Genomic DNA, 27,025 nt, shown 5'->3' with positions numbered 1-27,025 from the left:
GGATGGCTTCAGAATAAAGGGTCAGACATCTCTAGAGAAGTGTTTAAACAGTGAACAAGTCCTAACATAACGGCGTATGGCTGTCGCTCGGGGAGTCTCTGGTCCTGGGCGGCGGGCCTGTCACTGGGTGTCCCCGAGAGCGAAGGGCGAGTAGGGGTTGGTGCGCAAGAAATAGGTTCCCTCCAGGCTGGAAAAGTTGGAAAGTTTCGTTTAGTCGGCGCAACATCTGTGGTCATATGCCGGAGAGAGACAAGAGGGGGAAGGAATTAAAGGAGAAGGGAACGGATCCCAGGAGACGGGACACAACCCCCGATTAATACCTGGTGCCCATTCACTGCTGGGTGGACAGGGGCGTAGGGTATCGGAAAAGCCGCCCAAATTTTTCCACTCCGCCCGGGAATCGAACCCGGGCTCTCTTGGATGTGAGCCGAGTGTGCTAACCACTGCACCACAAAGCACCCCCCCCCCCCCCTTCCAGGCTGGAAGGGCAAAGATTGATGTAACAGCTTCTTGGGAACGGGTATCATGCCAAGTGTTTTATGAAACTTAAATGTATATCTATTGTAAATTTCTGGATAAATAAATTCAGTAATATAACCAAGGCAAAACTATTGTAGGTGACCTGCGTGTACTGCATCTCGAATCACTGAAGACAATGTCAGCGTGTCTCCTTACATTCCTCATAACCTCACTAAGCGAATGATAAGTATGGGCGTGAGCACGTGACTGTGGTGGACTTAAACTGGCAGCTCAGAGTTGTCAAGGCGGTGCAGCAAGTGGATCAAGTTTACCAACTGCCAGTCAGGCTCGCTTACAACCTAAATGTTGTTGTGGACGAAGATGTTGTCTTGGGGGAACGCAACCTTTGAGCCTCCTAACTCTTACCTGGAGCTGCTTTTCTTAGGACAGCTCACATAAAATTCAACGAAAATTTTGCAATGAGAAAATATAATGAGCTTTCTGTTTGCTTAACACAAAGCTACCTTCACAATCTTGCTAGGGATGTTTGTCTGTGAACCATTCACACACACACACACACACACACACACACACACACACACACACACACACATTTAGGTGGTTACTTACTCTCTTTGGACGTGGAAGCCCATATCCAAGCAACCTTGTCCGCAGCTGGAACAGTTCCCGGCAAAGAAGGTGTCCCAGTCAGTGCAGGGCCAGGAGGTGAAGGCCTCCGCTGGGGGCAGGGCCACAATGCTCTCCACCCATATCTCCGTGACCCGGGCATGGCTGCATCCCCCTGTTAGGAGAGGAAAACACACATTTTAAGTACTTGTCAGAGAAAGCTCATATTAATTAAACTACTTACTTAGAAAGGAGGGAAAACAACATGCCTTAAAACTCATATAAAAATCAATACAGTGTATCACAGGGCTACTCAACTGCCGGCCCTGAGTGTTGCAACTGGACCCCACACCAGACACTGCCAGCAGGCAAAGGAGTGAAGCTTGGTTACTCAAGGAAGAGAGGCGAGTTGGAAGTATATATATATATATATATATATATATATATATATATATATATATATATATATATATATATATATATATATATATATATATAGTGTGTGTGTGTGTGTGTGTGTGTGTGTGTGTGTGTGTGTGTGTGCGCTCCGCAATTCTATCATTATTTTTTTCGGGCACGAACTACTTTACGCAAGGCTGAAGAGGTTTTGAATAACGGGCTTTGCAGGGTCGTCCGAGTCTTTTAGTTAAGAAGAAATACGTGGGCACGCACGCGCCACTCACAAACTATCAATTTACATGTTTTCCTGGGTCGTAAAAGCCACAATTAAGGATAAATCAGTTCCATCATTTCGTGTGCACGCCCACACGTACGGTCTCACAAATTCGCACGCACACGAAATGATGGTTCTGCTGGATGATGCTCCGCTTGTTCTACATTTTCTTTAATACTATAACTCTTATGCAAAGCAACGTTTGAAGGTCTCATGTGGCTTACAAATCCAAGATGTTCGCAAGACACAGGCCTTGAGTAGCCTACTACAACAGCCTTTTTGAAACAGCAGTGCGGGGGGCTAAAAGGAGCTGAATACGACTAACTGAGCTGATCACATTCTCACTCTCCTGGCTCCAGAAAACAATATGATTGGTCGTCCACCAAGACCACTGCTAGTTGTCATTTTGAAGAAAGAAAGAAAACTGCTAAAGCCCAAGAAAACTACAAGTTATTAATCAAGTCTCAGGGCCGTAATTTCTGTGGGGGTCTGGGGGGGCTACAGCCTCCCCAATGGTTTCTATATCGGAGAAAAAATGCCCCTAAAAGTGTTTATTTCTATAGAAATAATTCCTCACCCGCACATCCTCGCTTCGCTCGCCACCCTCCCCTCCAACTCATGAATCTATGGTGTCCTCTAGCCCCTTAAAAAATCTGCCAGAATTACAGGTCTGAGTCTATAATAGTGAAATAGACCAATGAATGAAATACTAAAGGCATTAAATAGCTATAACGTTATAGATACAATAGGTAAGGATGAGTAGACATGCCGGAGAGCCACACGAGGGAACAGGCATTCCTCTTTTTTTTTTTTTTTTTTTTTTTTTTACAACAGAGACAGCTCAAGGGCACAAAAAAGGAAACAATAATAAAAAAAGCCCGCTACTCGGTGTTCCTACAAAAGAATCAAAAGAGGTGGCCGAAAGAGATGGACCCGTTTAGTAGACCATACGATAACGACTCACCCAAGAGGTCTAATATGTTGTCCTCGTTGCCAGGGATGACGACGCAGCCTGGCTGGTGCCTCCCTCCATTAGGATAGAAGTCCACGTGACCCACTGGCTTGAAGAGCGCGATACAACCCTGGCAAAAAAACAGTAACAATTAATTTTATGGTGCTCTCTGGCTCCTGGAACAGACGGTGAGTGATCGCAGAGGTACTGTTTTTGGGGAGAGGTGAGGGCGTGTCCTAGCAGCCAGTGTTGTCTCCGCTCCGATCCCCGTAATGAAAACTTATGTGGCACGCCGTCAGAAAGGTTAAGGAATGATGCAAGCCACTGCCAATAAATCCTTATGTGGAAAGTCAATAGTTCCTTGTTACAGATAGCTCAGAGTCCAGAGATGCGAAGCAAGCCCCGCCCACCACACGCGACCCACCTCCGGGAGCGAGCCAGAGTTGGTGTGCAGGATGTCCACGAAGTCGGCGTCAGTCTTGTCAATGCGACGCTCAGGCGGCTGAGTGTAGAACGCAGGCCCGGCAGGGTCCAGGCCTGCGTGCGTATACATGGAAATAAAGTCATCAATATTTTCACTTAAGAACGCGTCCAGCAATGATTACTCAATATATAGTGTACAATGTTCAGGGCACTCTGGTAGTTAGTTACATCAATTCTTATGATTCCTATGTAGAACTTGTTAAAGTGAAACCTTTACTCTCTCCCAAAACTATTCTAGACAGCCATTCTGAACGTCTCTGCCCTGCTGACCAAACATAAAAACTAACAATTGTATTACTTATATATTCAGCTGCAATTACCAATCTCTTTCAGAAGCTTCACATGAACATTGACTGACTAACACCTCTCTCACATTCGGTGCCTATATAAGAGTGCCATTTTCTTCTTGAGAGAGAGAGAGAGAGAGAGAGAGAGAGAGAGAGAGAGAGAGAGAGAGAGAGAGAGAGAGAGAGAGAGAGAGAGAGAGAGAGAGAGAGAGTGTGTGTGTGTGTGTGTGTTAAGGTTATGACCCTCATGCAGGTGCCCTCTCTTGAGGGAGGTCACATGAGGAAGTCACAGCAGTAGGGATGGTGACTGAAGGGTGATGAAGGGCCATCAAGGGCAATATCCACGTGGACAGAAGAAGACGTGAAGGAGGGACACCACAGCCTTGGTTCCAAGCCTGTACAATGTTAGGTAAATACACACCCGTGACTCTGGCGACGGTGCCCGCAGTGACGTACTTTGCGGTGAGGCCGGCGGTGTGGGCGCCCAGCGAATGGCCCGTGATGTGCAGCTGTGCCGGCAGCAGCCCCACCTCGGCCGCCAGCCAATCCAGCATGGATGCGGTATAGTTGGCCGTCTGGTGGACGGGGAGATGAGAGAAGCAAATTTCCAAGGGAAGAGAACTTTCGCGTGCCTTGCGCTTTTCCGAATTCTTATTACTCTGCATCCCTATACGGAGCTCAAAGTGTCTTAAGTGTGATGTGCAACACCTATCTTTCCTCATCTGCTTATTTCCTTAACAAACCTATCCACTCACTCCCATGACTAAGCACAAAGCATATCTTGGTTCTTCATATATCCGTCCACATGGCCACCGGACTGCTTGTCTCATTCTTAACAAAAGCTTTATCGATCATGATCAAGAAAGCTCAACTTTATGTAGATGGTGCGCTGGTGATGGTGAACACTATATAGTCTCCGAAACTGAAATTGTAGTTTGCTGTTTTCTTCTTGGGGACACACCCGACGGGAGAACTGTTTGTGCCAAGGTCTCTCCAAGGAACCATGACGACACTTTGAGACGTTCATAAAACATACCCAGATTAGAGTTAAACTAGAGTCAGTGTAGAGCACACGTATATTCTCTCTCTCTCTCTCTCTCTCTCTCTCTCTCTCTCTCTCTCTCTCTCTCTGTGTGTGTGTGTGTGTGTGTGTGTGTGTGTGTGTGTGTACTGACCCTGTAGGCGTTCTTCACCCCCTGGTCGTACCACGGGGAGAGCACCAGCGTCTGCCAGTCCACGGAGAGCACGTTACACTCGTACAGGCTCAGGAGCTCTGCGGAGACGCGCCAGAGGTTAGACGCAGGCACAGGCAGGGTGAGGAGGGGGTATGAAATTATGCAACGGTGAGGAAAAGATGAATTTTCTTAGGTATTGGGATCTAAATCAGGTAAGTCAGTTATTGGGTGTTATCGTATAATCCTTATCACGGTGATTTGTACAGTGAGCCAGGGAAGAATCTACTGCCGGGGACGTAGATGAGAGCATGTAATTTAGATTGTGGCCGGCATGAACGTTTTCAGAATTTACTCGTTATCTAGTTCAGGGTTCTTCACAGCACGAACTGACCTTGGGCCGCCATTTCTTCCCTGATTGACACCTAAAGACCAAAAGGTGGGAGACACACAGCTCGAAATGCTGTTATGAGGTTTGCAAATGGGCCATGAAGGTAATGGTAAAAACAAGACTGAGTCACAATGAGAACAGTTTGTAGAACACTGCGCCTGTCTATTCATTTGCTTGTAGACTCCAAGAAAAGTATTTGACTAGACGTACCTGTCTTTGCTTGTAAGATCCACCCGCAGAGGCCGAAGTCGCTGAAGCCGTGGTACATGACGTAGGTGGGCAGCGCGGGGTCCAGCGGGGACTGGTCCAGGTTGGCCGCGTCGCCGGGCAGCAGGCGGTAGTGGTCATCGTCGCCCGGGTTAGACCTGTCAAGAATTACAGAAAACTACAATTATGTAATTTCATGTAATGACACATTGATGTAACAATTATAAAAGAAAATGACAAATTCACATTACAAACAAGTTATAGTGAAATACAATGCTGCCTCGAAAGTGGTCCAAGCTAAGGCTGTCCATCCTTAGATCTGTAAGTCACAGACGCGCCAAAACGCTGCCTTGCTGTCTCTCATCAAGGAGACGACGCATCCGCTGATTTCTATACGCATTTCTACATAGCACTCCACGAATATTTTCAACGGCTGTCACAGTGTTCATCAGGTAAAGGTGAACTAGGAAAAGCGAGGCAACAACAGAGAGCTGCATTCAATCACTGCCGGTTCTAGACTAGAGTTTTGGGCCCCATAATAAATACCCAACCTATATTTACAAAGATTGCAAACATGAATAAGATTTTTTATCATAACTATTTGGAAGCCTCTACAGGTGTCATGGGGGTATATCCACTTCTTGAATCACATGAGAATTTGACTTATTAGGGAAGTTGAATCTTTTCCCAACAGTCGGCCAGGGAATCAAAGCCGGACCTTTGTGACGCGAGGCGGACACTCTATAGTCTTCCAAATATGTCGAGGCCGGTCTGGCGTTGGCTCCCGCGGGTCCTTTCCTCCCCTCTGCTTCTTCCTCTCATATGTAAACTATAGCTAACATATGAGAGGAAAAAAATAGGTGTTGGGACTGTGTGGCAGAGCAGAGGGAAGAAACAGACCCGCGGGAGCCAACGCCAAAACGGACTCGACAATTTGGTTTCACTATAGGTGAGTGTAGCGTCTAGCCAAAGGGTACTCCACGGCTTAAGGATTTTTGTTGTCTATATCCGAATCTTGGGCTATTATAAAGTGGACCAAAACAGTAGTACATATCGCTTGTAATGCAGCTAAACCCGCCGTGCTTACAATATCTTTCCGACCGAGACTTGAACGCCTGAACAGACCATGACCGTATTCTCGAATCTTTCGGCTCCCACAACAAACATTCCCACAGGCCACAAAGGATACTGGCCGGGTTCTTATAAGTGTCTTTCGCATTCATGGCACATAAGCCTCATCAAATTATCACTAGGTTCATAAAGCTACCCATGGAAATACCCCGCAACCTCTACAAAAGCCTTATCAAATGTAAAAGTGTATATGCCCGGCTGCCCCAAAAGGTTTAAGAATATTAGCCGAGGCAAGACCGTCAGCTGCAGCGCCTCCCAAACCGCCTCCCACCCTCACTCAGTCAGCCCCACCGAGGTGAGCTGGACGCTGGCTTAATAACTTTTTGACTGAATAAATATCTGAGTAACTGAATGACTAACTGAACTGCTTATTTACAAACATGCTGACTGACTGATTGACGGACTTACTAACTTGTTTATTCACCTATTAGCTGACACACTGACTGACTGACTGACTGATTGCCTGACTGAGTAACTATTTTCTTCATGAGTTGGCCTCTTTGCCGCTGACACCCTCACCCTCACCTGGTCCAGAGGAGGAAGCGGATGTCACTCAGGTTGCCGAGGAGAGGCTCTGGGAAGGTGTGGAGGTGGTTGCTGCGGTCATTGTAGGGGTCACGGAGGTCTGGCCACGACGATGCTGCCGCCACCACTGCCACGGGAAGGATAAAAACAGAATGAAGGAATGAAGTGATTACGGGTCACGTGGAAGGATAAAAACAGAATGAAGGAATGAAGTGATTACGGGTCACGTGGAAGGATAAAAACAGAATGAAGGAATGAAGTGATTACGGGTCACGTGGAAGGATAAAAACAGAATGAAGGAATGAAGTGATTACGGGTCACGTGGAAGGATAAAAACAGAATGAAGGAATGAAATGATAACTGGTCACGTGGAAGGATAAAAACAGAATGAAGGAATGATGTGATTACGGGTCACGTGGAAGGATAAAAACAGAATGAAGGAATGAAATGATAACTGGTCACGTGGAAGGATAAAAACAGAATGAAGGAATGAAATGATAACTGGTCAGGGCCATTACACCGATCACGTCTCTGGAGAGGAAACTGAAAAGCGTCTAAAGAGGGATGGAGAGTTTTATGTAAGGAATCACTACACTGGAAAAGAACACTGCGAATGGATGAAAGAAGACAAGGGTAGGCGACACATTATGGACATTTACTAAGATTGGTATTATAAGACACCATCGCTTCTCACATCAACTATTTCTAAAGGTCAAAGAAGGGGTCAGTCGGGTTCTAATGAGCGTTTCTTTAGTTTCACGGTACAGAAGAAGGGTCAAACTACCACCAGGGTCATAAAACTACTCCTGGAAATACATACAACTCCTATGAAAGCCTTGTCAAATATGTGTTCTTGGGCGACGGAATGTCTTATGATACGACCCTTAACATCACGAAATAGCAATGTTAGCGAGACACATGTAAGAGAGAACAACAGGCGAACAAAAAGAGACATTCTGGGAAATAATTACCATGAAACACAAGGGAAGGGCGTTCACCAGATAGTGCGATGGAGATAAAAAAAAATAACAGAACACTTGCCCTGCATCTCGGGTCATTGAACTTCAACCCGCCACAGGCTCAAGGGCTAATGCAACGGAGATGAGCACCGAAGCAACGCGCAGCTTACCCTATGTCCCAGAATTTACTTATTAGTTCTGACATAACATAAACGAATGGAAATGATTGGGAGACGAATATCCTACAGTGCAATGATTTAGACTGCTGCTGCTCTCTCTCTCTCTCTCTCTCTCTCTCTGTGTGAGAGAGAGAGAGAGAGAGAGAGAGAGAGAGAGAGAGAGAGAGAGAGAGAGAGAGAGAGAGAGAGAGAGAGAGAGAGAGAGAGAGAGAGAGAGAGAGAGAGAGAGAGAGAGAGAGAGAGAGAGAGAGAGAGAGAGAGAGAGAGAGAGAGAGAGAGAGAGATACATATCAATACACACTTATACATCCCCCCCAAAAATAAAAAGAGAATGGCACCCCTTAGTGGCTGATAAGGGACGAGGTACCGACAATAACGCAGCCCAAAATGCCAAACAAACCCACCGATAAAGAGGGAGCAGAGGAGAGCCTGGCGCGCCATGACGAGCACCACCACACAACGGCTTGGCGGGGACTGAACTGCGTAATAATTGGCAGCGAGACGAATCCCATTAAGCGCAACCCTCGGCCACCCTCCCTCTGCCGCTCCGCCCGCTATCTCCCGCGGCTCAGGGCGGAGGGCCGTGCTATTCCTCCGAGGTGCATGTTTCTTACGTGCCTTGAACACTAACGGGGTGCGTGTGATGCTGATGAGGGAATTATTGTAATTTGGTGTCAGTGTTTTACTAATCTATTTAACTACCTACTTTATCTATCTGTCACGGTCTCTATCTGGCTATACGTAAGTTTCCGAGGGGTTGATGTCTATTACCCTCCTGCAGGCCGCGCGGCGCCTCTACTCAGGCCATTTAAGTGTCGTATGTGCATGACTGCCTCATTTCCTTAGCAAGTGCCCACCCGGGACTAAACATACAACAAATACATTTCCTTTCCGCAAGACGTGCGGTTCATCATAAAAGGTAAAAGTGAAGTTGTGGGCACACGCTACAGCTGCGCGTGGTTGCGGTGATCATCCTCTGGCATTGACCCTTGAGCCTGTGGTGGGTAAGAACCCATCACCCCGGCACACAGGGCAGTGTGCGTCCGGGTTACCACAGTGTACCTTCGCCAGGTTTCCCCAGGTAGTACCCATTGATCGACCGGCCCGAAAGGGAGGATGAACAGCTGGGTGAGCTGCACATTGACTGGTCAGGTCGAGATTCGAACCAGAGCCCGCGGATACGTAGCTAGGCAGGCTAACCGCTGTGCCACGGAGGCGTTATCTAAACTTCGTCCTTGACTGAAGACTTCTTTATCTACACACCTGTTCTTGTCGTGAACCTGAGAATTTAAAACAGGTAAGTTATGCAGTGGTAGCGGTGCACCTGAAGACTTACTGGGGCAGGTATGTGACCTCGATTAGATATCAGGATCTTCACGAAGGAAGGCGAACGAATGGCAGTTATCGTGCCATGCTAATTTACTGAAAAAATTCACATCTTAGAGTGGTGACAGATTTTTTAAACGTCGTATTAGTATTTATTAAGTTCTGTGGCTTTTTACTTCCATTCTCGGGACGGAGTTAATTAGAAGTGATGGATTTTCAGGGTTAAGTCGACATATTACAAACTCAGTCGTAAAAAAAAATGATATAAAAAATTAACCAAACCAAAAGGAGAGAGAAGAGAAGACGCGGAGAACGACAGTAAAGGAGAGAGGGAGTAGGGGAAAAGGGGGAAGAGAAGGGGAAAGGAGAGGAGGAGGGACAAGGAAAGAAGCAGGAGACAAAGGGAGAGAGTTGGAGAAAAACGTCAAAATAGACAATCAATCAGCCATAATATTGTTGACGAAGACTAACACAACGTTTAAAAATCAGACGTGGAATACATGCAAAGTATTTTTTCCCAGCATTTTTCAAGACTGCAGTTTAGATTAGCTTCGCGGTATTTGTGACAGCAATAATGAATAAATGTAACCTGTTGACGTTTTTATCGTGTGCGTGACCTTCAAGTAGTCGTGGGAACCTATGGACTTGTTTTGAGAGAACTAAACCAAATGCCGCCGTTACTTAAAAGGTTCACAGGCACTTGGTCCTCAGAGCAGCTGCGGGAAGGAAACATGGAAACACGGAGATGTAGGCAACAGAAAGCGTATTGGCTCATTACGAGGTTGCCCGCTCTGTGATTTAATCTGCTCGATAGTCACTTGGTGCCCGCAGAGCAGATGCAAGCACTTCGGTATTCAGTTTACTCCTGGCGCAACGAAATAACGATCGATTCGATTTTAAAAGGAGTTAATATTTAGGCCGTGAACGCGAATTATCTGGCTTATTTTTTTCGGGTTTTCCTTAAGCATGCAGGTGACGAGGTTCCCAGCGGCCCAACAGCTTAAAGGCGGCGGTGGCGGGGCGGGGTTCGAGACTGCCTGACTGAAGAACCGGCGCGGGAGTCACCAAACGGGCCGTGCTGAAAGGTCGCCCGCCAGTCTGCCAATAACACCCCAACACCCTTCTCGCTATGCTCCTCTCTGTCTTAGGTGAGGGCCGAGTCGCCGAGTCCTCACCCAGAGTATTGTTCTATATATTGTCCTTTACCTCCGTCTTGTTACCCAATGGCAGAGGGAGACTCACACGCATGCTTTTACCCACGCCTTATTGCCATGCTCTGTTTGTCCTTTTTTTCGGGGGAGGGGTGGGGTGGGGGGGTGAAGGGAGCGGGAGGAACTTCGCGCCATGTGACCACTAGTTGCAGAGCCATGAATGTACACCCTAATCAATCCGTCAGTCAATCAATTCTTATTTGGGGCATATATAGTATGTGTTCGACTCCATCTCCGTCTCCATGTACTGTGATATGAGCGCTTTGGCCTCTACGCCTATAAGCTGAAGTTGGTGAAGTCTTTGTGCGTCACCTTACAAACACCTTTTTTCGATTGCTTGTGATTCGTCGACTTAACTGTCTGAAAACCCGACACTTCTTACTCCGTCCAAAAATGCAATAAAAAGTCAAACTGGCCACATGACGGTTAATAAATACTAATACAATGTTTAGAGGATTTGGCGTAACTAAATTTTTGTTGCCGTGACAGTCGCCGTCCAGGTGGTGGCCGCGGCGGCGCGCTCCTCGGCCGGCGCCAGGGCAGACGACATGAGCTTTCTACTGTGGACCAGGTAAGACTTTATTTTCCACTCTCCAACACCTCGACCATTTCAAATATCACGGCATCTGGACAGCAATGTGAAAGCTCTCTTCTTCTTCTTCTTCTTCTTCTTCTTCTTCTTCTTCTTCTTCTTCTTCTTCTTCTTCTTCTTCTTCTTCTTCTTCTTCTTCTTCTTCTTCTTCTTCTATTTTTTTATTATTACTCATATTATTTACTTCTTGAAGCATTCGGGAATACAGAAAGTTTGCTCTATTCTTTCTCCTCGCTTATTTCTCTGTAAAATAAAACAACAACAACAACTCAAAAAATGGTAGGCAGTGTGGAAATACTCCAGCTTTCCGTCAAGTCCGTGGCGTCCTGAGGAGGCTTGAATTGTAGAATCCAGGTAAAAAAGTCACAGAAAAAAGTCACAGGTAAAAAAAAGTCACAGAAAAAAAGGAACAGGGCAATGTTAGCAGTGTTTTCACTTTATATATGAACGGCAACTTTGCTATATCTCCAAATATTTTCAAACAGATTTATGTCATCCGTGTGCCTTTCGGTAATACAGCAATTACTTCAGTGTACACTCATCTCCCAAACAAGACTCGCACCACCTACGAAGAACCCTTTCAGGCTATAGTTGATGAGTGTGCAGACCTAAACTATTCTATGAATGTGCAAGCCGTGGTGACTGACTTTGAAGATGTGTAGCTACTGGGAGGTGTTCTTGCCGTGCTTGGCCGCGACGTAGAGAGCAAAGGCTGTTTCCATCATCTTACGGAGTCCACTTGGCGTAAGGTCCAGGAACTGGGTTTGGAAACACAGTATAATACCAATGCTGAGTTTCGTTTGTTTTGTGGCATGATTGATGCTCTAGCTTTTTTGCCCCTAGAGGACGTTGATGAAGGTATGAGGTATACCTCAAAACTGTCATTCCACAAGGTCCACCTGAAGCCAAGAAGTTGCTGATGTACGTACTTTGATTGTACTTATGTTAGTGGCTACTTTCAACTGATGCAGCAGCCAGTTGCCATGTCCAGTGATGTCCTGATGCCTCTGAGAATGCGTCGCATTCCATCTATGTTTGCCACTCACCTATGGAATGAGCATGACGCCACCATGAACAACAATGCCCGTACCAGCAACATGTGCGAAGGGTGGAATAATAAATTCTTCAACCTCGATGGTCACTACCATCCTTCAGTCTGGCGACTGACGAATATTTTTTGATTGATTACCTGACTTTCTTTCCTAGCCAAAATTGTGACTTTTTTTTTCTGTGATTTTTTTTTCCCCAGCCAAACTTGTGACTCTTACTGTGACTTTTTTTCCTGTGTCTTTATTACCGGCCACCGAATTGTATTAGAGGCTTCAACAGGTGTTCTGTGTCTCCCCGGCAGGAGTAACCCCGGCGACGAGGAGTACTACCCGCTGCTGCTCGGGGACGCTGCCAACCTGGCCGCCGCGCCCCTCACGCCCTCCGACCCCACGGCGGTGCTCATCCACGGCTACACCTCCAGCGGCTTCACCGGCTGGTCCCCCCGGGCGAAGACAGGTGGGTGCGTGCGTGCATGCGTGCTGACCCCCGACACCCGTGACACGTAGGGGATGCTCGCCAATTCGTACGCACCCTTCCAAGTAGTATTGTTCTCGGGATAAGAATGAACCTACTCTGGAAAATTGAGCTGAGGGATGGAAACGAACTACCGTCAGAGGTTGTAAAACACTCCGCATTGACGTTAGTTTCTTTTTAAACCAGGTCAGTTTTCTATTGCTTGTCGCTTTTGGTTGCGAGTACTGATGGGAAAGACGCGTAATATGGCGGCAAACCTTCCTCCTCCTCCTCCTACTACTACTACTACTACTACTACTACTACTACTACTACTTCTACTACTACTACTACTACTACTATCACCACCACCACTACTACTACTACTACTGCTGCCTCATTGGAACGAGCTGTTTTTGGTCTCCTTCCAGAGCTGCTGAGTTACAGCCCCTACAACGTCATCTCCGTGGACTGGGAGAGCCTTGCCGAGGGCCCCTGGTACCCCGGGGCCGTGCAGAACACTCAGGTGGTGCGTGGCCAGCTCTTAACTGTGACACCAAACTTCAAGATGTGAAACAAACCTTAAGCCGTAAACCTAAAGCCGTGACCACAACCCTAAAGCCGTGACACTTTGCAACGCAGCTGACACATGTATAGCCACTCCTTACAATTCTGTCTCTGTTCTTCTCTTCCTGTCTTCCTTGCATCACGATTATTGGTGTGCTATTTCATTCCCTTTCGCCCTTGAAGCACGCGTGTTTGATTCCTCTCACCCCTGCAGCACGCCAAGGTATATATAGTTACATAGTTTCGCTTGTCGCATCCTATGGGAGGGCGCTATCTTTTGCCTTAATGTTAGTTATTTCTTGATGCGTCTTCGTTTGTCAGATTAGGAGAGGTGTAAAGATTCGCCTTTGCATCGGTTCCCAAAGTATACACATAATGATTACTCTGGTGGCTGTGTCCGTGCTGCTTGTGTGACGCCCGTGTTCTCAAACGCTTTCCGCTCTCACCCCAAAGATTTCCAAAGGCCTAAAAGGAAATTAGTCGGGTTCTCATGAGTGCTTTTTTATGATCATGGTGTAGAAAGCCTTGTCAAACTATCACTAGGCTCATAAAACTAGCCATGGAAATACCCAAAACCTCTACAAAAGTCCTATCAAATGTGGGTGTGTGGGCCCTGAAATGCTGGAAAATTAGGGCCTCAATATACGAGTCCTCTGCTCTGTCGTGTAGGTCGGGGAGCGCACGGCCCGCCTGCTGGAGTGGCTGCAGGAGGCGGCGGGGCTGGACACGACGCTGGTACAGGTGACAGGCCACTCCCTCGGGGCTCACGTGTCCGGGGCCATTGGTCAGCACCTCCAAGGCTTCCGCCTCCCCTTCATCACGGGTACGTAAGTCTGGCCTCGCTAACACCTTCGTCAGGAGAGATAGATAGATAAAGATATTGCTGTTTGTTTTTGCTGCTGCTGCCGTTGTTGTTATTAATATTATTATTTTCATTACTCGCCCCTGATCCCCACCCTGGGTCTGGCCGCAGGATCGGACCCCGCGGGACCGCTCTTCCACAACGTCACCTCGGACTTCCGCCTCGACGCGTCCGATGCTGAGTTCGTGCAAGTGATCCACACCGACGCCTGTTCCTTCCTGGAGGTGAGTGCGTGCCGCGGCCTGCCGGGGTGGCTCGACGAGAGGGCAGACTAAAATCATGTGTTTGTAGACGGACTTGCGTGCAATCATTATAGCTAGTATGTAGCACTTAGTGACTTGCGACAGTTTCTTATTTTGTCACTCTACGTAAAATAATGGAAAGAGTGCAATACGCCGCACCAAATGAAGTATAGAAATGAAATGAAGAAAATAACTAACAGAAAGACAAATTAAGATAAGATTCAAAATACTTGAAATTTCAGCAACGAAATGTTGAGGCGTATGTGAAATTAAAACTAAGAAGTATTGAATTAGGCACCCCTATACAGCCGAGGGAGGAGGACAGCCGCCTCACACCGTATACTGTGTAATTTGATGAGGAAGAGAATTTCCTACCAGGTTAGGTGGACACTACCGTCTTCCCGTCGTCACCTATAGAAGTGTTGCTCGCAGGGGCCGTCAGACAGGGCCACGCAGTCCAGCAAACGTCTCCAGTAACTCGTAGGAAGTAATAACAACGGCGAGGCGTGAATGGCTCTTGGGTGTGCTAACTCTCTCCTTATTGCAAAAGTCTTGGAGTTCCTTTGAAAACCTGAAGCGGTTACATCCTTCGCGAGAAACGGTGTTGTCGAGGTACAGTTCGGGACAGTCTTCAGCCCGGTGATTGTACGCACCGCACAAGACACACTGACCTGAGGATCGGCCGGCTGCTCACAGGACGGCTCAGATAGGGTTGGTCCGACTGATGTGTTTACAACCTTGACCGAGGAAGAGTCGAGTGGGAGGAGGGAAGTAAAGTGAGGGCGTTACAACACGAATGCCTCCATTATTCACAGCACGGCGTCTTGTATCCACGACGTTTTAAGCGTTAACTCTTCAGGAATCTGCTCTTCAACTACGTCAGATCACGATTTTGCAGATGGTATACGCCAGATTATTTACCCGTTATATTAGTAATTATTAAGTTCTGTGGCTAGTTTGGCTTTGTAACTTCATTTTTGGGACGGAGATAGTTAGAAGTGTTGGATTTTTAATTGATTTAAGTCGACATATCACAAACTCAGCCGTAAAAAGGGATAAAAAAAATCATCTAAGCCAATAACCCACGTTTTCGATACAGGTTAAAAATGACAAATCAACAACGTTTTTGTTAATAAATATCAATACCACGTTTAAAAAATTCAGGCGATAATGTCGCGTGTAGGAATACACACACACAAAAAAGAAGAAAAAAAAAGAAAAAAGAAACCCTTTGGTCAGAGTAGAGGCATAAAGTCTCCTTAGGGGACGAACACCCACGAAAGTTCCATCTCTATGAGGGATAAATATAGGACTCGTCTACACGCCTGGACCAATATAGGGTAAAAAAAAAAAAAAAAAAAAATCAATAACCACAATTATTAACTTAAGTACTGTACTCTTTTGTGTCTAAAATATGACACCATCGTGTCGTTCAGGGCCTCCTCTTGAACCCTCTGCTCTCCCTAGAGTTGTCTCGGGCTGGCGGAGCCATGCGGCCACGTGGACTTCTACCCTAACGCTGGAGAATATCAACCAGGCTGCTCTGACCTCTCCAAGCAAGGTATGCGAGTTGTAAACAGGAAAACTCTCCCTACCTACTCAGGGCAGTGACAGTAGCGGCCTTCACTCACCAAATCTTGCCTCATCTTCTCTTGCACAAAAGCTTAAATATATTTGTGAGGATTACTTTTCGTCCGTGTAGTATGACTTACGACGCTGCGGAAATGAAAAACTCCACACAAGTTTTCCAGGAGCATCTTCAGAACACGGCCAAGATGAAAGCCAATTATTGTGGATACATGTGTGTTGTAATAGTCACAGCGGGACAGTCACGTCAAGCAAACATCAGTAAGTCAGTACTGACATAGTGGTTTCCTGCAGGGGAGACGCGGGGCTGCAGCCACAGCAGAGCTCACGACTACTGGATAGAGAGCATCAACGGCGAGACGCCCTTCCTGGCCCGCCCCTGCAGCGACTGGGACGCCTACGTGGCCGGCGAGTGTGACAGCTGCGGCCAGGGCTGCCTCGAGATGGGCTTCCACGTCCAGAAAGAGTAAGTGCTCCTCACGCCTTGGTAACACTCTCCCCTCCCGTAAAGAAGTGTCGTGATGGTTTCTCAGGAGGAGGAGCTGTTCATGTGGAGGCGACAAGGAGAATAAGGCAAAATGATGTGGAAACAGTTGAGACATATTTTTGAAGAGGAAGGTTGAAGTATATATATATATATATATATATATATATATATATATATATATATATATATATATATATATATATATATATATATATATATATATATATATATACACACACACACACACACACACACACACACACACACACACACACACACACACACACACACACACACTAAGAGGACTACATACTCAGTGACTTATTACTCTGTAGGAAGACTCATAATAAGTAAAAAAAAACGAGGTACCGCTGGCACGTGACAAGTAGTTGTAGTGGTAGTGGTAGTGGTAGACGTAGCATTAATATTATCATTACTTATATTATTACTGTCATTATTATCATTAAGATTATTATTATTATTATTATTATTATTATTATTATTATTATTATTATTATTATTATTATTATTATTATTATTATTATTATTATTATTATTATTATTATTATTATTATTATTATTATTATTATTATTACTATTATTATTATCATTAATGATAATGATGATAGTAATAATATTGATCGACAGAGAAATCAAAATATTTTTCTCAAATGCTAAATATCAACACCACAAATAATGCCTCCCCAAAATAAGATAATTGTGTCCCTAAATTTGAGAAGATGGACAACTGGTTTTCGGTAAGATGGTTTGGCGACTTAAACAAAGTGAAGAAAATTATCTGATTCCTCATCTTTTGACTCCTTGTTTCAGCCTCACCGGGAACTACTACCTCAGGACCAACGACGCCTCGCCCTTCGCCATGGGATAGACCAGTGGCGTGCTAAGTGGGGTGTGCCCGCCCCCGGGGTACGCAGCATTACTCAGAGGGGCACGTGGGAAGGTAATGATCAAATAGGTGATAACATTTTCATACAATCACGTCATCTACCTTTTTTGAATCGACAAATTTGCTGGATGTGTGTCGCTGTACAGTAACAGTTATCTTCAGGAAACACTGCAGGGAGTCCACAAGTTTTGTTCACGTTAGGTTTTGTTGAGTAAAGTGAATACACGGACCAAGGAACGAAGGCTTTGGATCATCATTTGCCTTTCGGATCAGCCCAGCTTTGTGAGGCCCCTCCCTCGGCAACACGTGTTATCAAGAAAAGCAGAATGGGTCTGGAACAAAGCATTTCTGAATTGGAACTATCTCGCTCTTATTATAGTTTAAGGGTTCTCTCTCTCTCTCTCTCTCTCTCTCTCTCTCTCTCTCTCTCTCTCTCTCTCTCTCTCTCTCTCTCTCTCTCTCTCTCTCTCTCTCTCTCTCTCTCTCTCTCTCTCTCTCTCTCTCTCTCTCTCTCTCCTGCTGAGCGCTTGCATAACTGCTGAAGATTTAGTCGAGTCAAATGCCTTTTCACAATCTAAGGAGTCATGATACATAGCGGTCTACTGTACTCTGCTGATATGTCGGAAACTTGGCTCATGGCGTGGATGTCGTTATCTAAGTGTTCACTACGAAGTCCTGTTTTTTTAAAGCTGGGTTGGGTCTAATGCTGCATATATTCTGTTTCTTATGATCTTAGTGAAGAGTCTGTAGTTTACCGGGAGGTCTTTGATTGGTCAGTTCAGGATATTCAGCTGAGGATGCTCTCAAATGTACGTACTTGGTGACATGTAAATCCGTTTTTAGTATATTTCCAAAACGGACAGAAACCAACAAATCGACGGAGATCGACAAAAACGTTGTCGCCCGTCTCGTTGTAGCGAATATATGGAAAACTGCAAATAGGAAATAGTTTCATGTTGCCGGTTGTGACCTGAGCACGAGGCATGAGGTCGTCACATTATTTGAAATTTTGAATAATTACTAATTGAATTATTGCAGACTGTCGTGTGTTCCGAAATATACAAGAGCCGTTGCTGTGGATGGGATATTGGAAATCTCTCCAATGGAAATATACATCACATGTTGAATGATTAATTATTTGTTGTACCTGGTATCGTGTAGGAACACAAAACCGAATTAGTATAATCATATATTCGATGTATCGCTGCCAATGGATTTGACGTACACTGTTACCAACGATATCTTGCCTCAAAGGTTTATGTAATGACTGATACATGTCAGGAATGTGGTTCGTGGAATGTGTTGCTTTTTCGACTTTAACGGAATAAATAAAGTTGAAAGTCAATTCATGCTACTTATTACATGTACAATCAGGTGTATGCCACATTAAATATTGGAAACACTTATCCACAAGGGTTTGCATTTTAGAAAAGTAAATTACAGACTTGTAAAAATGTATCGCCAGCAACATCACAGAGACCGCCAGACTGGAAAGAAAATTGTGATTTCTCCCAGCTGCAGCGCTAATGTATTCACAGAAAAAAAAAGAAAACATTAATAGATTCAGTGTTTAACTCCGGACACTGTTATCATGGAGACAAACATGTGCAGACTCCAAATTATCATCAACGAGGCCCATTGAGTTTAAGCATATTTTCCCACTCAGAATACTACCGCAGTTTTTTTTTTTTTTTTTTTTTTTTTTTAAAAAAAACATCTCAAGGGCAAAAAAAGTGTAAAAAAAAAAAAAAAAAAATCCCGCTATTCACTGTTCCTACGACAGACAAAGGTAAACAGTCGCCAGAAGAGAAGTATTTTCGCCTCATGAGCTCACGCCCTGGGTATCCGCTTCTCCCCGTGACTGCCACATTTCCTTAGCTATAACCCAACCGGGACTAAACATTCAACATATATATTTCCTTTCCGCAAGACGCGCGACCATCCTGAGAGGTGAAGGTAAAGTTGTGGGCACACGGTACAGCTGCGCGTGGTTGCTGTGATCATCTCCGTCGCATTGACCCTTAAAAAAGAAAAAAAAGATCAGGTGTGGGACAAGGGTAAGTTTTTTTTTCTTAACATTTTTCAGGACTGCAGTTTAGATTAGTTTCGCGGTGCTCCCGATAGCGATAAGGAATACATATAACTTGTTTACGTTTTTTATTATCGTGTGCGTGACCTTCAAGTAGCTGTGGAAACCTGTGGACTTGTTTTGAGAGAACTAAACTAAATGTCACCGTTACTTAATGTCGCTGGTGGTCCTCAATGCAGCTGTGAGGTGAGGAGGAGGAGAAGGAGGTGAGGAGGAGGATAAGGAGGTGAGGAGGAGGATAGGGGGAAGTTGGAGGGTTGATAGATAGAAGGGTGAAAGAGAAAAGAAGATGGGAAGGAATGTAAGGGAGAGGGGGAAGGGGAGAAGAGGGAACTGAGGGGGAAAGGAGAGAAGGGAGAAAGGGTAGGGGAAAAGAGGGAAGGGGAGAGAGGAAACATGAAGAACGGCAAGGAAGAAGGTGAGAGAGTAGACAATAAGAGGGAAGGGAAGAAGAGGAAAGAGAAGGAAGAGAGAGGACAAGGAAAAAGATAAAAGGAGAAAAAAGAGCAGAGACAAAGTGGGACAAAAAAAAAACGAGAAAAAAGATCATCATCATCAACAACAACAACAACAAGAATGCGATACGATAAGAGAGAGAGATAAAAAAAGGAGAAAACAAAACGATACAAAACGAAATTAAACCAAACGAAACAAAACCAGGAACTTCTTATCTCCGAAAGCAAATTATCTTTTTTATTTAATTTCGGGTTTTCCTCGCCCATGCAGGTGACGAGGTTCCCAGCGGTCAAGCAGCTTAAAGGCGGCGGTGGCGGGGCAGGGTTCCAGCACTGAGTGACTGAGGAACCGGCGCGGGAGTCACCAAACTGGCCGTGTCGAGAGGTCGCCAGCTAGTCTACAAGAACACCCGAACACCCTCTTCATCATGCTTCTCTCTGTCTTAGGTGAGGGCCGATTCGCTGAGTCCTCACAAGGGAAAAAACTGAAAGGGGTATCGGGGGTAATGACTGAGGTGGAGAGGGAAGAAGGGGAAGAAAAGGGGACTTGAGGACATGAGGTAAGGGAGGAAAGGGGGAAAGAAAGGGGGGACTACATCTTAAGGGCACCTCTTAGGATTCTTTACAGGAGCAGCGAGTAGCGGTCTTTTTTTTTTATTGTTGTTTCCTATTTTTTTGTGCCCTTGTGCTGTCTCCTTTGCTGTAAAAAAAAAAGAGAGATGTAGGGTAGGGAAGGAGGGACAGAAGAACAAATTGGGGAATGTTTCATCCTATCAGTAGAAAAAAAAGGTGTAAATCGGTCGAAATTTCAAGAAGTTTTTTTTTGTTTTTGTTTTAGTTATCACCCATATCTTACCGCGGGTGTGTGTGTGGGGGATAATCGAAGCGTAAAAAACAGGTCTCATCGCTTCAACCAGTCAGTTAAAAAAAAGCTCTCAATCCGTCAATTGTTTCCAGGTGTTTTTATTTTCTTTTGTTTCAGTTTTTCTCACATATCTTACAATGGGGGAGGGGCGTCAAATCCCTAAAAAAACTGGTCTCCTCGTTTCATCAAATCAGTTAAAGAAGCAATCGATCATTCAGTTTTTCCACATTTCTTTTTGTTAGTATTTATCCATATATTGTATTTTGCCTTCGTCTCCTGTTACTAAATGGCTCAGAGCGTCTTGTATCAGTGATGAAGGGAAACACACACACACACACACACACACACACACACACACACACACACACACACACACACACACACACACACACACACACACATGCTTTACCTGCACTTTATTGTAATGTTCTGTTATTCCTTTTTTTTTTGGGTGGAGGTGGGCGAGCAGGGACTTGGCACCATATGACACAATAATATATTCATAGTTGTTGTGCCATGAATGTACACCCCAATCAATCAGTTAATCAGTCAACCCTAATATGGCGTATATATAACTGTCGAGCATTGGCCTAGGATGTGTGTTCGACTCCTGCTCCGTCTGAATGTGCCGTGATAAGCGCACTACAGACGACGTGAAGTCAGAGTTCCTGCAGTCTGTGTGTGTCAAGGGGCGGTATTATAAGACACTCTTGGTTCTCATATCAGCTATTGCTAAAGGTCAAAGAGGCGATCAATCGGGTTCTAATAAGAGTTTCTTCAGGTTCATGGCACAGAGGAAGGGTCAAACTACCACCAGGGTCATAAAAACTAGTCCTGGAAATGCTCAAAACTACTACGACAGCCTTGTCAAATAGGTGAACTTGGCCGACGAAATGTTTAGTGAAACGGCCCTTAGCTAACTCTTGTTGTCTTGCCGTGACAGTCGCCGTCCAGGTGGTGGCCGGCGCCAGGGCAGACGACGTGAACTTCCTGCTGTGGACCAGGTGAGCCTTTATTTTTCGCTTTACTACAGCTTCAATCATTTCATATATTGTCAATTCACACATCAAGGCATCTGGACAGGCAATTTGAAACCGTCATAATAATATTTGTAATCACTATCATTATTTCTTTCCTGAAGCATCCAGTAACGTCTTTTAAATTTGCTTAGATCTTTGGCATCGTAAAATTAAAGCGACTCAAATAATGACAGATACTATGGCAGTACTCCTGCTGTTGTTCTATTAGGTGTTATGAAAGTACTCCCGCTGCTGGTCCGTTAAGTCTGTGGCGTGTCATGAAGGAAACTTTATAAGGAGCGCTAACAGGTGTTCCGCCACTCCCCGGCAGGAGTAACCCCGGCGACTTGCAGTTCCACACGCTGCTGCTCGGGGACGCCGACAACCTGGCCGCCGCGCCCCTCACGCCCTCCGACCCCACGGCGCTGCTCATCCACGGCTACACCTCCAGCGGCTTCACCGGATGGTCCCGCACGGCCAAGACAGGTGCGTGCGTGCGTGCGTCCGCCCGTGATAAGTAGGGGATACTCGCCAATTCGAACGCATCTTTTCAAATGGTTCTGTTATAAGGCTAAGAATCAACCTGCTCTTGAAAAGTGAAATGAGGCATGAAAATGAACTACCGTCAGAGATTGTAAGAGATTCTCCACACTGACGGCAGCTCGTTTTGAAACCTCGGCTCAGCTTATTTTTTTCTAACCTCTCACGAGTACTAATAGAAAGGGCGCGTGACAAAGTGGCGATACCCCCGCCCCTCCTCCTCCTCCTCCTCCTCCCCTCCTCCTCCTCCCTTCCTCCTCCTCCTCCTCCTCCAACTACTACTACTACTACTTATACTACTACTACTACTACTATTACTACCATTACTGTTTTATTAGAGTGCGCTGTTTTTGGTCTCCTTCCAGAGCTGCTGAGTTACAGCCCCTACAACGTCATCTCCGTTGACTGGGAGAGCCTTGCCGAGGGTCCCTGGTACCCCGGGGCCGTGCAGAACACTCAGGTGGTGCGTGGCCAACTTTTAAAACTTAGTAACACTGATAACATGCAAATCCATTCCCTACGATTGTCTCTCGGTTTTTAATTTACTGTCTGTTGGACTTTTTCTTCTTTTATTTTTTTCCTGTTCTTTCTTTTTTCATATTGTCTCCCTCAGTCTCTCAGTGTCTGTTTATCCGCCTTTTGCTTCTTTCTTACTCCCTCTTTTCCTCTCCTTTGTCGTCTTTGCCGCACGATTATTGGTTACTTCTCATCATGGCAAATCGCCTGAACGTTTTTTGGGTTGCTATTTCAATCCCTCTCACTCTTGAAGCACGAGTGTTTGATTCCTTTCTACTTTGCAGCACACAAAAATATTTCTTAGTTACGTCTTCGTCTGTAGCACGCTGTTGTATACGGCGTTATTAAGTTCCTCTTGATGGTACAACCACAGGCTATAGTATTTCCACGAGAAACTGGCGGGTGGGGAAGTGGCGGCTGCGGGGTCAACTAAGCGCCGCACCTTGCCACACACTCTCAACACCTCTCGCTTCCTCTCATATGTCAGCTATTTACTACCTTTAAATGAATGTAATTAAATAATTGGATAATCCAATAAGGTCATACAGTGTTAAGATTGTTTCGTTTTTGGGATAATAACAAAGATTCTGTATAAATACCACGACACTTGACAAGGTTGGAATACAACGTTGTCAAGTGTCGTGGTATTGATACAGAATATTTGTTATTAACCTAAAAACGAAACAATCTTAGCTAGCTGACCCCGCAGCCGCCACTACCCCACCCGCCAGTTCCTCGTGGAAATACTATAAGAATACAAAGTCGTTCCACGCACACCATGATGACGTCACACTGTTCTCATCTGATTCTATTGACCTAAATCTAGGCTCCAGGGTTCTCATGAAAACAACAACAACTAAAAGTAAAGGGATAACTCATGTGTGACAAATATAATGCAAGTAAAAGGTAGCGAAAACAAGTCATAGCAGTGGAACCGTGTGACGTCTGCGAGAACTGCCTCACGATTGGACCAGAAGCGGGGCGACAGTGTGTTCCTGGACTGTGATACAATTTTGTCTGTCCATCCAAGGTGTAAATATTAACTTTTGCAACGGCTCCCAAAGAGTCGATTAATGTGGTGGCTACGGCCGTGCTCTTTGTGAGGTATTAAATATACGAGTCCTCTGTTCTGTCGTGTAGGTCGGGGAGCGCACGGCCCGCCTGCTGGAGTGGCTGCAGGAGGAGGCGGGGCTGGACACGACGCTGGTACAGGTAACAGGTCACTCCCTTGGGGCTCATGTGTCCGGGGCCATTGGTCAGCACCTTCAAGGCTTCCGCCTCCAATATATCACGGGCAAGTGTGGCCTCGTTAATACCTTCGTCAGGAGATAGATACATAGATAGATAAAGATATAATGTTGTAGCTGTTATTGTTGTTATTGCTGTGGCTGTTTTTTTTTTTTTTTTTTTTTACGTCTACACCTATAGCACCGGTAGGCTTTTTTGAGGGGCCTGGATGGTGTTCGGCTCCAGCCCGTCATGGCACAGGCAAGTGTTTATAGTGGCGCCATCTTCTCTTGGCTCATGCTGCCCCCCGAAACTCGTTCTTGATTCACTTGGACGGTTTCCTCTAGAGTCCGGGTTGATGGGTGGTCTTCAGGACAGCATGTGGGTAGTTTTAAGCCACTCGGCGGTGACTAAAAAATCCGAGGTGGTAGCGTGGGGATTCGAACTCGCTTCGTCCATCACGTGGTGAATGTGGGCCCAGTACGCTACCACTCAGCCACCGCCTATCAATTCAATTGTTGTTGTTGTTGCTGCTATTGTTGTTAGTATCATTATCATTACTCGCCCCTGACCCCCACCCTGGGTATGGCCGCAGGTCTGGACCCCGCGGGACCGCTCTTCCACAACGTCACCTCGGACTTCCGCCTCGACGCGTCCGATGCTGAGTTCGTGCAAGTGATCCACACCGACGCCTGCTCCATCATCGAGGTGAGTGCGCGCCGCGGCCTGCCGGGGTGGCTCGACGGGAGGGCAGACTATAATGATGTTTGTAGACGTGTACTTAAGTGCAGTCATATTCAACTAGTATGTACCACGTTGTGACTTGCGACAGTTTCTTATTTTATCACTTTAGGTAAAAAAAAAAGGAAAAAAGTGCCTTAAATAACGGCTCCTTGAATCTGGGTGCTGCGGTAACTACATAGGTAAGAGGTAAAGTTGGGGTCTCCGCAATAGCTGCGCGTGGCCTCAGTGCTCACTGGGGAAACCTGCGGAAGGTAAACTGTGGTAAACTGTTAACTAAGGATGCCACTAAATGCTGCAATACTCAGGGCCGGAGACAAACCGGCATTGTGTGTGTACAGTCTTAAAATAAACATAACTCTCTCGAATCTAAACCGGGGCCGCAATCACCGTGTTCATAAGTGACGTATTTGAATGGTTCACGGTCTCCCAACTTCAATATTTATTTTGATTATGATTTTTTTTCAAAGAAATTGATAAGAGAAACAGCAACACACTATCACTACTCTGTTGTCATTTCCTTCAATACAACAGCAGCAATTCTTGCAACTAATTCTTCTGTTACCACCGCAAGGGTCCTGAACGAGTCACACCTACAAGCTTTCCTTCTCCTAAGCTTTTTAACAACCTTCGGTGGCGTCACAGCAGCTTCCCGTGAAGGTAGTTTTTCTTCTTTCTCTGTTACTGTGATTTCATTCGTTTCATTGGCTGGCAGAATCTCCTTTGTTATCTCTGTTCGTTCTGTTATCAGAGGTCCATCGCCATTTTCGGTAACATTCTTAGTCTCCACAGAAGCCTCCTTAATGGTTTCCTGTGAAGGTAGTTTTTCTTCTTTTTCTGTTACTACAACTTCATTCGTTTTATTGCCGGGCAGGATCTCCTTTGTTATCTCTGTTCGTTCTGTTATCAGAGGTCCATCGACATTTTCTGTAACATTCTTAGTCTCCACAGAAGCCTCCTTAATGGTTTCCTGTGAAGGTAGTTTTTCTTCTTTTTCTGTTACTACAACTTCATTCGTTTTATTGCCGGGCAGGATCTCCTTTGTTATCTCTGTTCGTTCTGTTATCAGAGGTCCATCGCCATTTTCGGTAACATTCTTAGTCTCGAGAGAAGTCTCCTTAATGGTTTCCTGTGAAGGTAGTTTTTCTTCTTTTTCTGTTACTACAACTTCATTCGTTTTATTGCCGGGCAGAATCTCCTTTGTTATCTCTGTTCGTTCTGTTATCAGAGGTCCATCGACATTTTCTGTAACATTCTTAGTCTCCACAGAAGTCTCCTTAATGGTTTCCTGTGAAGGTAGTCTTTCTTCTTTCTCTGTTACTAAAGTTCCATTCGTTTTATTGCCGGGCAGAATCTCCTTTGTTATCTCTGTTCGTTCTGTTATCAGAGGTCCATCGCCATTTTCTGTAACATTCTTAGTCTCGAGAGAAGTCTCCTTAATGGTTTCCTGTGAAGGTAGTTTTTCTTCTTTTTCTGTTACTACAACTTCATTCGTTTTATTGCCGGGCAGAATATCCTTTGTTATCTCTGTTCGTTCTGTTATCAGAGGTCCATCGACATTTTCGGTAACATTCTTAGTCTCCACAGAAGCCTCCTTAATGGTTTCCTGTGAAGGTAGTCTTTCTTCTTTCTCTGTTACTAAAGTTTCATTCGTTTTATTGCCGGGCAGAATCTCCTTTGTTATCTCTGTTCGTTCTGTTATCAGAGGTCCATCGCCATTTTCTGTTACATTCCTAGTCTCAAGAGAAGTCTCCTTAATGGTTTCCTGTGAAGGAAGTTTTTCTTCTTTCTCTGTTAATACAACTTCATTCGTTTTATTGCCGGGCAGAATCTCCTTTGTTATCTCTGTTCGTTCTGTTATCAGAGGTCCATCGACATTTTCTGTAACATTCTTAGTCTCGAGAGAAGTCTCCTTAATGGTTTCCTGTGAAGGTAGTCTTTCTTCTTTCTCTGTTACTACAACTTCATTCGTTTTATTGCCGGGCAGAATCTCCTTTGTTTTCTCTGTTCGTTCTACTTTATGAGGTCCATCGCTCTTTTCTGTAGCGTTCCTCCCCTCCACAAATGTCATCGTAATGCTGTTCTGTGAAGGTAGTCTTTCTTCTTTCTCTGTTACTAAAGTTTCATTCGTTTTATTGCCGGGCAGAATCTCCTTTGTTATCTCTGTTCGTTCTACTTTATGAGGTCCATCGCTCTTTTCTGTTGCGTTCCTCCCCTCCACAAATGTCATCGTAATGCTGTTCTGT

General features: G+C 45.3%; 3 protein-coding genes across 4 annotated transcripts; 2 read left to right on the top strand and 1 right to left on the bottom strand.

The window, feature by feature from the left end:
- Positions 1 to 28: 28 nt before the first annotated feature.
- Positions 29 to 8,615, bottom strand: LOC127009581 (pancreatic triacylglycerol lipase-like). Its single transcript, XM_050882787.1, has 9 exons — positions 8,450 to 8,615; positions 6,908 to 7,034; positions 5,255 to 5,409; positions 4,657 to 4,754; positions 3,903 to 4,056; positions 3,136 to 3,248; positions 2,724 to 2,841; positions 1,090 to 1,261; positions 29 to 187 (listed from the first exon to the last, which is right to left on the bottom strand). The coding sequence occupies exons 1-9, from the start codon at positions 8,484 to 8,486 to the stop codon at positions 121 to 123; spliced, it is 1,041 nt and encodes a 346-aa protein (XP_050738744.1). The 5' UTR covers positions 8,487 to 8,615; the 3' UTR covers positions 29 to 120.
- Positions 8,616 to 10,282: 1,667 nt separating this feature from the next.
- LOC127009586 (pancreatic triacylglycerol lipase-like) lies at positions 10,283 to 18,672 on the top strand. Of its 2 annotated transcripts, XR_007762087.1 has the most exons (10): positions 10,283 to 10,519; positions 11,072 to 11,153; positions 12,526 to 12,680; positions 13,107 to 13,204; positions 13,912 to 14,065; positions 14,216 to 14,328; positions 15,814 to 15,907; positions 16,228 to 16,399; positions 17,252 to 17,381; positions 18,366 to 18,672. XR_007762087.1 is itself a non-coding variant. In XM_050882792.1 (9 exons), the coding sequence occupies exons 1-9, from the start codon at positions 10,501 to 10,503 to the stop codon at positions 17,307 to 17,309; spliced, it is 945 nt and encodes a 314-aa protein (XP_050738749.1). In that variant the 5' UTR covers positions 10,284 to 10,500; the 3' UTR covers positions 17,310 to 18,672. The 2 variants fall into 2 exon arrangements, 1 of the variants encoding a protein (XP_050738749.1); XM_050882792.1 differs by having other exon boundaries at positions 10,284 to 10,519; positions 17,252 to 18,672.
- Positions 18,673 to 20,021: 1,349 nt separating this feature from the next.
- LOC127009587 (pancreatic triacylglycerol lipase-like) lies at positions 20,022 to 24,868 on the top strand. The gene is made up of 5 exons (XM_050882793.1): positions 20,022 to 20,318; positions 21,680 to 21,740; positions 22,087 to 22,241; positions 22,661 to 22,758; positions 23,952 to 24,868. The coding sequence occupies exons 1-5, from the start codon at positions 20,300 to 20,302 to the stop codon at positions 24,141 to 24,143; spliced, it is 525 nt and encodes a 174-aa protein (XP_050738750.1). The 5' UTR covers positions 20,022 to 20,299; the 3' UTR covers positions 24,144 to 24,868.
- The last annotated feature ends 2,157 nt before the right edge of the window (positions 24,869 to 27,025 follow it).

This window comes from Eriocheir sinensis, chromosome 41, assembly GCF_024679095.1.
Source record: "Eriocheir sinensis breed Jianghai 21 chromosome 41, ASM2467909v1, whole genome shotgun sequence".
Classification (NCBI taxonomy): Eukaryota; Metazoa; Arthropoda; class Malacostraca; order Decapoda; family Varunidae; genus Eriocheir; species Eriocheir sinensis.
The sequence above is the reverse complement of the archived record's forward strand: the minus strand, read 5'-3'. Positions and strand labels throughout refer to the sequence as shown.